The sequence below is a fragment of the Falco punctatus genome, assembly GCF_963210335.1.
Source record: "Falco punctatus genome assembly, chromosome: 8".
In the NCBI taxonomy this organism is placed as follows: Eukaryota; Metazoa; Chordata; class Aves; order Falconiformes; family Falconidae; genus Falco; species Falco punctatus.
The window spans coordinates 21466958-21477926 of record NC_137588.1 but is presented as its reverse complement, the minus strand read 5'-3'; the positions used below and the strand labels follow the sequence as shown (position 1 = coordinate 21477926).

Sequence of the window (10969 nt, the reverse complement as noted above, 5' to 3'; positions counted from 1 at the left end):
TGCTGCTACCACCACTCTGTATAGAGCTGATGCTGGTTTGGTCTTCCATGCTGACAGCTCTGGAGTCAGCCAGGTGCTTTTTTTTCCTGCTGGATTTCTGCTGCAATGTACAGGCCCATAGAACAGTGTATATGTATACACATTCACAGTGATTTAGCCTAATCACTCTTGTCCACATCTACAGTATAATCCTCTCTTCCAGGCTGGAAGGGAACATCTAGGTCCATTTTAACTTTTTAAGAGAATTGTTCTGCCTTTAAGTTAAGGAATCGTTTGTGAACATTGCAGTCTTTCTCTTTAGCAGTCCCAGTGAGGTGAGCCCTAAGAGTTGGGCTATGCATATAGAGATACTAAAAATAAGTCTTATTAAAGTTAAATAATGTATTTTCATGCTACGTGTTTTCCTTCTTACAGTCCCATAAAAGGTCCAAAAAGATGATGTAATCTGCTATTGAATTGATGTCTGTTTTAGCGTAAGTGCCTTAATAACTGAGGAATTGGTCCAAATTTTGCAGGACGTGTTGCAGATGTGTGAGGTGTAACTCAGCAGATATGATTACTGTAGCTGTCTTCCTCTTTTCTGTGCAACATTGTTCTCATTTTCTTATTTACATTTGATGCTGTCACTACCTTCTTTTTCTCAGCTGAAGGTTTTTAGGGGTGGTCTTGGCTGTTTTCAGGCTGACAGTGTACATAAATAAAGATTTCCTTTGAATACTTGACCTAATTGGTCCTGCTTTTAGCCCTTCATCTATTTTAATGAATTGTAGAAGGTTACTTTGAACAGTTTGTTGTCTGTGTCCAGAACAATATACTTGAGTTCTCAGGAGTGTTGCTTTAATGATGGATATTTGATAGGTGCCTGAGATATTTGTATTGGAGATCTTACCCTATTGTCTTGTGCAAGGACATGCAGCATCTGAAGAACTCATGGGTCTCAAGCTGTGGCAGGTGTAAGTTGTCTGACTTACAGGTCGTACAAAAGAATGGTAATGGCTGTTGCATAGTACAATTTTGTATGGTTAGTGTGGTTTTTTTAAGTTTTGTGTCTCCTTCATTCTAAATGTGCTGCTGAATGTTCCAGATTTCATGCTGGTCTCTTCTATGTTTTTCAGAACTGAGTTGTGAGATGGTCTGCTTTCAGTTTGTGCACCAATCTCAGTTACTGCTTACTTAAACAAATGAAAAGCTAGTATATGAACAATTATTCAGCTTTCTTCCACTTAGAGTGACTATTGTTCTTTTAGCCTTAAGAAACCTACCTTGTAGTTTGCTGTGAGAGTGAGAGATTGAGTGAAAAACTAATCTTTGTGCTAGAAAAGGGGTGCTTTTTGTGGTTTTGATGAAAGTACCAAAGCAGGAGTTGAGAGTAGATTAAGCAAAGTAGACTACTTGAAATATTAGCAGTTATGATCTAATCAAGTAGAGGGTAGAGCTGATGCTGTTTGCTGGGCAAAGTGCATGTTGGAGACAAAAGAAATTTTTCAATTGCAGCAGGTAGACCATTAAGCTATTAATGTGAGATAATCTTGGGTGGATTTTTCTTTCTCCTCTTAATAAAAGGTAAGAGATAACTTTTCTGAAGCACCACAGTTACCACATTTTTTCACATTTGGGTGTAAGGGAAGGGAGATGAGTGTCTCCAAAGGGAGAGGCTGGTTGAAGCTGGTAACCTAGCCAAAAGAGAAAGGGAGAAGCTCCTTGAAGGGACGCATGCTCAGTGCTAAGTGTTGCTGGCCTCCAGACTTACTGGTGGTTTAAATCAACGTGCTGCCTGGGAGGGAGATGACTCAGGTAAAGTTGTTATGAAAAGAGATCTGTAGCAGAAGGCGTATGTGTGTATGGGAAGTTTTCTGTATTTTAACAGGTCTGCTGCTGTACACCAGCCACTCTGAAGCATACTCAGTATTATGTGCTGGTAGGATGGCCTGGGAGAAGGTCCTGCTTGTACATAGGAAGCTGATGAAATGGGAAGTGCAAAACCACAGCAAAACAAAGCTGTTGGCATGGCAATGTATAAACAGTCAGGGCCGTACAAGGGAATGCTGCAGAGAAAGAACGGGAGTGAGTAATGTAGCTGAGGGAGAAGCCCGGGTCAGAGAAGGCAGGGCTGTGGCTAATTCCGGGGTTGCACCACAAAACTCTGATTGCCTGGGCTAATGGTGCATCAAGAAGGACTGAAAAACCGAAGCAAAGATGTGTGAGGGGTTGGTTGGTTTTTGTTTGGATTAGCTTATTTATGTCTCTTATAGATGTATTATGTATGTCTTTTTATAGAAAGGCCAAGGGTGACCTCGAGGCCTGTGGCACAGTTGGTGTGTGAGGAAGGATGGCGGAGGGGTATGTCCATATCCATTTCGCAGTTCAGATTCTTCCTTAGTTGGTGCTTCTGGTGTGGGCATGGTGAAGTGCCACCTGTAATCCAAAGAAAAAAGTGGTGCTTTTTAATGTGTAGAGCAGGATCTCTCCAGATTTCCCCCTTTGGGTATTGCCGGGATGTAGATAATAATAACAGATATTCGCTTCCTTTTGGTAGGAGAAACCAGGTGATATGGAGAAATAGTGTGAAATGGGGACAGTGGACATCGATTGTGATTGTATATGTCTGCTCAGGGAATGTGGGTATGGTGACTGGTCATGGGTGCGGTGTCTGGTCACATAGGCACACAGCCTTGAGGAGACACCTACAGTTTTGAGGAGACGCCTGCCCTTCTTCCTCTAACAAAGGGGCTACTTTAAAAAAGAATGAGAAAAGGATGAGAGATATTCCAATGCTATCTAGAGGGAGGGAGTGCTAAGTCTCCTTGCTGAAGAAGATCGGATGGTCACAAGAACATGAATCACCTACAAACCTGCAAGACCACCACATTCCAGGCAAAGGACTGATAAGCTAATTAACATACGAAGCGAGAGTAAGCGGTTTAGGTAACGAATATGTATAGGCGTTAATTGAATATTCATTTGTTTTATTGTATAAATGCGAGATGGTTCGTCACTTCGGGCACGCATGCTTGTGGAGGAGCGATCCCCCGTGCATCTGCGCGCAATAAACATACCTACTTTATAACTTTCGAGTTACAGAGTCTAACTCCGTACGTCACAGGGCCTGTCCTTGCAATCCCGGAGAGCTCTGGCAGGGCCGGGGGAGCCTGGCTGCCGGATCCAAAGGATCCGAACCCTTCTGCAGGTGAAGGAGGGGGTGCAGCTGCTTAACCCCAGAGGCTTCTGTGCTTCAAACACTGGTAAAGGTCTCCGTTGCAGAAAACGTTCCGCTAGCAGAGGAAAAAAAAAAGGCTTCTTAAACGGTGAACGACGTTCTCAGAAGCGCTAAAAGCCGGTACAGCCTTCTTCCCGAATTATTTACTTATAGTCGCAGTCTGTCAACAGGGCTGGTGACCGGCCTTGGCACCCTGGCAGCTCCAGGTGTTCGGGGAGCGCTCTGCCCGCCCCCTCCCGAATCCTGCCCTTCCCTACCGGGGAGCGCCCGGCGCCCGCTGCCCGCCCGGCATCGCTCCCCCGAGCGCCCGGGAGCGCGGGGCGCCCCTGCGGGAGGCGGCTCCGGGTGGCTGCCCGCGGCGGCCGAGACCCGCCTCGCTTTGCCGTGCGGCTGGGTGCCGCTGGGCCGGCGCCGCTCCCCCGGCATCGGCCCCGGCGTCCCCGGTGCGGCCGGGCCGGGTGTCATCCCCGCAGCCGGCCCCGGCGTCCCCGGCGGGGGGAGCCCGCGGGCAGCGGTCCGGGCCGCAGTTCCCCCGGGGCGCGGCGGCGGGGGGCCGGCGGGGGCGGGCCGGGCAGGCGGCCAGGGCACCGACGGCGGAGCTGCCCCCCCCGCCGGCCCCGCCGCCTCCCGCGGCGCTTCCGAAGATGGTCACGGCGCCGCCGCGGGCCCGGGAGCGCCCCTCGCCGCGGCCGCGCTCCGCCCGCGTTAAGTGCCGCGCCGGGGGGGCCGCGGGGCGGGCCCGGAGCCGGGGGCGGCGGGGAGCGGACAAAGCGGCGGGGGGCCCTGCAGGGCGGCGATGGCCGCGGCCGGGGCGGAGGACTACTCGTACCTCTACACGGACTCCTCGCACCCCTCCGAGTTCCTGCGGGCGTTCCGGGCCTTCTACCTGGACGGGCTGTTCACCGACATCACCCTGCAGTGCGCCTCGGGGGTCATCTTCAACTGCCACCGAGCCGCCTTGGCGGCCTGCAGCAGCTATTTCAAAGCCATGTTCACAGCCGATATGAAGGAGAAATCTAAAAACCAGATCAGGCTCCCCGAGCTCAGCCATGCCGTTCTGGAAGCCCTCGTGAATTATGCGTACACATCACAGATCCAGATAACAAAGAGAAATGTCCAAAGCCTGCTCCAGGCTGCAGACCTCCTCCAGTTCGTGTCGGTAAAGAAAGCCTGCGAGCGGTTTCTGGTGAGGCATTTAGATACTGACAACTGCATAGGGATGCACTCCTTTGCTGAATATCACGACTGCTCGGAGCTAGAAAAAGAGTCCAGGAGGATATTGTTGTGGCAGTTTGAAGACGTGTGGAAGCAGGAAGAGTTTCTGGATGTTGGCAAGGAGAAGCTCTCTTTTATTCTCTCCAGAGAGAACCTCAATGTTTGGAAAGAAGAGGCAGCCGTTGAAGCTGTCGTTAAGTGGGTTGGACACAACGTGGAGGAAAGAATTGAAGACATCTATGAACTGCTGAGCTGCATCAAAGTAGACTTAGATAACATGTATTTGAGGTCGGCTTTAAGCCTGCAAAAAAAATGCAGACTTAACGACAGTAAGATAAGGTCACTTGTATACAGTGCCCTGAACCTCAGTCCCAAAGGTCTTTCCAGAAGACCCACAGCAGCCATGTATGTGATAGGAGGATATTACTGGCATCCCTTATCAGAAGTGCATGTTTGGGATCCTTTAACCAACACCTGGGTCCAGGGAACAGAGATGCCAGATCACACCAGAGAGAGCTACGGGGTCACTAGCTTGGGACCAGACATCTATGTGACAGGAGGTTATAGAACGGAGAGCATCGAAGCCCTTGACACCGTGTGGATATATAACAGTGAGAGGGATGAGTGGACAGAAGGCAGCCCCATGCTTGATGCGAGGTATTACCACTGTGCAGTTTCCTTGGGTGGCTGCATCTATGTGTTGGGTGGTTACCGAAAGGGAGCTCCGGTGCAAGAGGCTGAGGTCTATGATCCTTTAAAAAAGAAATGGCTTCCTATTGCAAACATGATCAAAGGTAGGTAAGCTCTTGTATGGCGTCTGCCTCAAATGTTGATCCTTTTGTGTTCACCACTTTTAAGTGCCTATGGCACTGAGGGTTTGATCCAAGTTCTAGTGAAGTCCACGGGAATCTCCTGTTAATGTTGGTGGGCTTGGGTTCAGGTCTTTACTGGCCAAATGACTGCAAACATCCAGATGCAGTGCTGGGCTGTACAGAGCTCTAAGGTGGAAAATCACGTGGTAGTCTCGGTTTAATTTTGCCTTCTTTCAGGAGTAAAATTTCTGTTCAAATGGGAAAGAAATCAGAAAACTACCTGCAATTAGAGTCCGTTCAGCAGACAGTCAAAGAGCAAGCTCCAGTCAAGGGGTTGTATTGTTTTAGTGTAAGATCAGATTACTAAGATTTTCTGTGCAGTCATTTATAAAGGTGTCATCTTCATTAAGAACGTATTGCATGAGGTTTCCTCATGTTTCAGTGTATCATCTGTGCAGGATCCCCAGTTTAATCTTTAGTGGGAGAATAATAAACACTAATACCTGTTTCTGGCAGCCAACATAATGATCTATTCAATATGTATAAATTTGGATCACAGACTAACTGAAGGGTATTGTTTTGTTATATAAACAATTATACATTTTATCATACATTTTTATAAATTAATGCAATTATTTACAATTAGTTATAAAATTTTATTGTGAATTGATGCAACATAGTATTTTTCTACATACATGAGAGTTTTTGGAGGCATATGTAACAGGAAAGAAGCACTTACTGTGCTTCTGCAACTTTCTTCATTGTATATTTTCCACAAACAATACCATTACTCACTTTCTATTTCCTTTAAAAACAGAAATGCTACCCTAATACTGTGAGGAGTTACACATTCTGTGCAGTTGTTTTGTCCTGTTTTCTGTGTGGAACTTCTTAGGTCCTTAAAAAAAAACCACACTAATTTCCTAATTTTGGTCCATTTAATCTTGCTAGATTCCTTGTTTTATTTTGTTTTGTTCTCCTAGAGACAGCGTTAACGTGGCTCCATTCTGATTGTGTCCTTGTTTATACAATAGCGTAATTAATAATACTGTGAGAAAGACTAAAAATACCAGAAAAGATACCCCAAGATACTGAATGATCTCAACTCCCATTGTCTTTGTCCTTGCCATATGAGTGACTTTTAAAAATCTCTCTTAACTTAGTGAAATACTGAAAGTAATTCCCTGTTCCAAAACCAATGTGACAATGTCTTTAATTACTGCATAAAGATTCTGTGAAATGTTGTGTGGCTGTATTACAGGCAATATGTATCCACTACTGCAGTTCTATTTAATTGGTCTTGACTAATACTGATAAAATAAGGTGTCTTAGCAAGTTTTTTGTTAATTTCACGCTCAATTAAATACTTGCAAGCATAATTTCACCCAAAATTATTAATTAACGAGTCATTTGAAATGAGATTATGGATGGAAGAGACTGTGGTTATTGTGTGCAGTCTGAAGGTGTGTTGTGACTTTCACACTGTGTGCAGGTGTTGGAAATGCCACTGCCTGTGTCCTGCATGAAGTCATCTATGTAACCGGAGGTCACTATGGGTACAGGGGAAGCTGCACCTATGATAAAATCCAGAGATACCATTCAGGTAGCAATGAGTGGAGTATAGTCACCACAAGTCCGCATCCAGGTAAACAACAATTTCTGTAATGAGTGTAGAGCTGATTTCCTTACTTGTATCTGGGAGTCTTTAAGCCCACTTAAGAATTTCTGGCATGTTCCTAATGAAAGGAACAACATCTGTAGGGCAGCAAGGGCCAGAGTGGGACCATCCTCCCATTTCCTGACTCCGAGAGGGGAAGACCCTCTTCAAGCATCTGTTCTATGGAAATCACTCACTATATAAATATTGAACTAAGGAATGGCTGCATTCTATTAAATAATACAGTAAACTAACTTTTTATAAAATCTATTCATAAGCATTTAGCAAAAAAAATTTATATGAATTTTAAAATAGTTTTGTCTGTGTTCTACATTCAGTAACACTAAGATTTTTAAGCAGTTCTCTTTAAATACTGGTGCTCACATCTGTATGTTCTATAATGCCTTGAACTTGCTTTTACCAAGTGTAGCAGAAAATCCTGAGGTGTCTTCTAAGCTCAGTGAAGAAACTCGGCTACCCTCAGTGGTGCCCAGTGTTTGTCATGCAGTTGCAGTTTAAGTTAACGTTATGATGTTGAGTTGAACTGTGTTCCTTTCTTCCTGAAGAATATGGATTGTGTTCAATTACCTTACAAAACAAGATCTATTTTGTGGGTGGACAGACCACGATCACGGACTGCTATGACCCGGAACAAAACGAGTGGAAGCAGATGGCTCACATGATGGAGAGAAGGATGGAGTGTGGCACGGTGGTTATGAATGGATGCATCTATGTAACAGGAGGATACTCCTATTCAAAAGGAACGTATCTGCAGAGTATTGAGAAATACAACCCTGAACTGAATAAATGGGAAGCAGTAGGTAATCTTCCCAGTGCTATGCGGTCACATGGCTGTGTCTGTGTGTATAACGTGTAAACATACAATTTTCAGATTGCTGTTACAGCAAACACCAGATGCAGTATTCATCTTAGCACATCATTAAAAACTAGGTATAATTTGTCTTTATTTTAAAAAAATCAGAAATACAAACGTCACAAGAAGATTTCCATATATGTTTTAGTCTAGTCATTCTTTATAATGAAAGTTTTCAAATGACTCTGTTGTAATATTTTTGTGCAGCCGTATAGGGACTAATGTGAAAATCAGATTTGTTTTCATTAATCACTGGGTGGAACTATGATCTGGTGCTAAGGTGAGTAAAGCCAAACAAAATGCTTTGCATGGACGACTACAGGGCTTAAGATGAAATCTTTGATACTCCAAAGGTAGCTATAGAAATGGTTCATTGCCACAAGCTAAGTATGTGGTATGTATAGAGCAATATTGTTTGGATAACTAGGTTATCACATCCAGAAATCATGGGCAGTTATCACATGCCTCTTTTTGTACCTTGAAATGCCAGACTGGAGAAGAGCACAGGCTGGGAATGAGGGAAGAAATGTCATGTAATAGCCTCAGAGCACAAGCTGAAAGTGTGCACCTTTCCAGGAGAGCAGTGCTCTGCAGTACAAGGCAGTTGTAGAAAAGTGCTCACTTGGCTGTTTTCACACTGGCAGGGCCTGTGAGAAATAAAAAAAGACTCTGTGTGGCTTTGCAATGGGCTCTTTGGCTGATGTACAGGTATTGGTGGGTTTTTTGTGTTTTTTTTTTTTTGTCAGAGAGAAGCCTTACCATGGTAACTAATTTATAAAATCAAATTTAAGATGTGTACCTTTGCAGAATAGAAGGTGGAAATGAGAGAAACTGGAAAGTTGCTAACATCCCCCTGAGGTACAAACTTCTCTATTTTGTTTAATACCATTTGATCTTTTTTGAGTGCTAAACTGTGATTTGAGCAAAGGTGATAGCTCAAGAAACTTGTCAAAATATGTTTTGCACGGAGAAACTGAACGCTAAGTGGTCTGCTGGACTGATTTATTATTTCTCTCAAAACGTAATAAGAGATCTTCAAATTCTGTCTAGAAGGCAACTTGAGGTGGGCAGGAAGGTCATAATTTTCTTACCTTTTCACAGGGAGACTCCCGTGGCAGGCTCCCAGGGCAGCAAGGCAGTGCCAGCGCTGGCAGAAAGCAAAATCCATATGTAGTATTTAAGTAGCTGGTGTTTTGACCCTGCCCTCCCCAGCCGCCTTGCCTGTCCTACCCTGTAGGCAGTAATACAAATTGATTGAATCATTGTTTCAGTGACTTAGGATTTGTTTTCTCCTCATAGCTTGTATAGATGGTGTAATGTGGGGCTTGTTAGCCTTGTTCCCTGAGGGAGCAAGGTGCAGCTGTCTTGTCTTTGCATGTGTAAGCTCCCCTCTAGGGCTGACTGGCTTGCCTGGGTTCAGCCCTGTTCTGCAGGGATGTACAGGCCTTAAGGAGGGATGTTTTCTTCAGGTTTTGTGAAAATCTGCAACAGGATAGAGGGGAGAGAGAGACGCTGAAAGGAGTTGTTGTGGAAAGGAGCTGTGTGGAAAGTATAGGATGGCAAAGCCTTCCCAGTGCTGAGGAGGTGGCTGTAAAAAATGTTTCCACTCCTGCTTTTGCAGCCCCTCAGCCCGTCCCGCTTCGGCTGCCGTGGGGCCGCGCAGTCTGATAGCAGTGATCCAAATAAAGAAATGCCTCGGGGAGCACAGAGGCGCTTGTAGCCCAGATCAGTTCACCAGTCCCGCTTATAAAATGACAGCAGAAACAGCTGTTGGACATTGGCACGAAGGGCAGGGACAACACAGGCTGCCCTGGGGTGTGCTGGGAACTTCCTACGCCCCCACTGCCACCTAAACTGAAATTCTGGGTTTATTGGATATGATGGAACGCGCTTTCCAAGCAGGTGAGCCCTGAGTTTCTATTATTTCTTTTTCTTGATCATAAGCATTTGCAACATTTGTTGTTGTTTTTTCACATTCTTATGCTATTTTTCACTTGCATTTGATTGCTGGTAGCAGGCAGCACTCAACTCTTGAGCTTTGATGTGAAGTTCTGTGGCGTGTATATAGTTCTTGTTTTGATGTCTTTGTGTGTCACCTTATTATGTCAGAAGCTCATGCGCGTATGAGTGCTGTGTTGCTTTGTAATCCCTCCCGCTGAGAGCTATTTAAGCATCCAGTTTAACTTAAAGACTGTAAACTGTGAAGAGGTGTGGGGAATTGAACTCTGATGCTGTTTAAAATGCATGGGCTGGGCAGGTGGGCAAATAAAAAGTGAATTTGTTTTTCCTGGAAATCTCCACAGCTGAGAATTGTTCAGAGGCAGGTGGAGATTTAAAGGACATCACAAGAGCACGAAGGTGATCTTTGTATTGAACAAACCTCAGTGAACTCAGTGTGCATATGTACCCGTGAAGGTTCATGGTTGTTGAAAAACATGAGCACGGAAGAGCTGCTTGTGGCTGCCCTGATGTTCAGCTGGCCCGCATCCTGTCACCGACAGCCCTAGCTCAGTATAAGGATGGAAGAACAAGGCGAGGACTAACAAAACCTCCCAGCGTCCACCGGCCTGCTGCTTCCAAACTAGGTGCTTAATGCTGGTGGAAGACAGTGCTGTTCCACGGTTGGAGCACAGGCACTGGAAGCTGGAGTCTGCTTTCTCCCCCTGGGCACCCTGCAGGCAAGCGATGCGTGGCTCCCTGGCCTCGGCGTAACTGTGAAATGAGTAAAAAGCCTTTCTTGTTCTCAGGTGCTAGCAGAGTACGTGCTGATCCGGGGTAAACAGAAGTCAATGCGGTTACTGCCTAGGGCTTCAGATTAAGTCCTAATTTGTAGAGATTTTTGAATGCATTGGAATAAATGGAGCGTGGAAGTTCAGAGTCGCAGCTCAATTTTAACTGGTGCTGTTTTTTACACAAACCTACAACACCCTTTTAAATTAGCTGATGGCTGTAGCACATCCCAAGAAAGCGTGTTGCGATCTGGTCTGGAGCACAGGCAGGAATATGAATGCGGTGAGAGGAACGGGGGCTCTGGCTGCTGGTCAGTGACTCGTGCATCCTGCGGGAGGTGGGAAGCCGGGAGCACGGGAGCTTCCCGCCACCTGGGCGGGCCGGCTGTGCCGCTGCTGTGCTGGCCGGCCTGTGTCGCGATAGGCGCTGTTTAACCCTTTCACTTGTGAACTCGAAATGAGCTG

General features: G+C 45.7%; 1 protein-coding gene across 2 annotated transcripts; it reads left to right on the top strand.

The window, feature by feature from the left end:
• Positions 1 to 3265: 3265 nt before the first annotated feature.
• Positions 3266 to 10453, top strand: KLHL23 (kelch like family member 23). 2 transcript variants are annotated; one of them, XM_080398942.1, is made up of 4 exons: positions 3266 to 5226; positions 6737 to 6889; positions 7468 to 8633; positions 10079 to 10453. In XM_080398942.1, the coding sequence occupies exons 1-3, from the start codon at positions 4014 to 4016 to the stop codon at positions 7776 to 7778; spliced, it is 1677 nt and encodes a 558-aa protein (XP_080255068.1). In that variant the 5' UTR covers positions 3266 to 4013; the 3' UTR covers positions 7779 to 8633; positions 10079 to 10453. The 2 variants fall into 2 exon arrangements, with proteins under 2 accessions (XP_080255068.1, XP_080255069.1); XM_080398943.1 differs by lacking the exon at positions 10079 to 10453 and having other exon boundaries at positions 7524 to 7696.
• Positions 10454 to 10969: the final 516 nt, after the last annotated feature.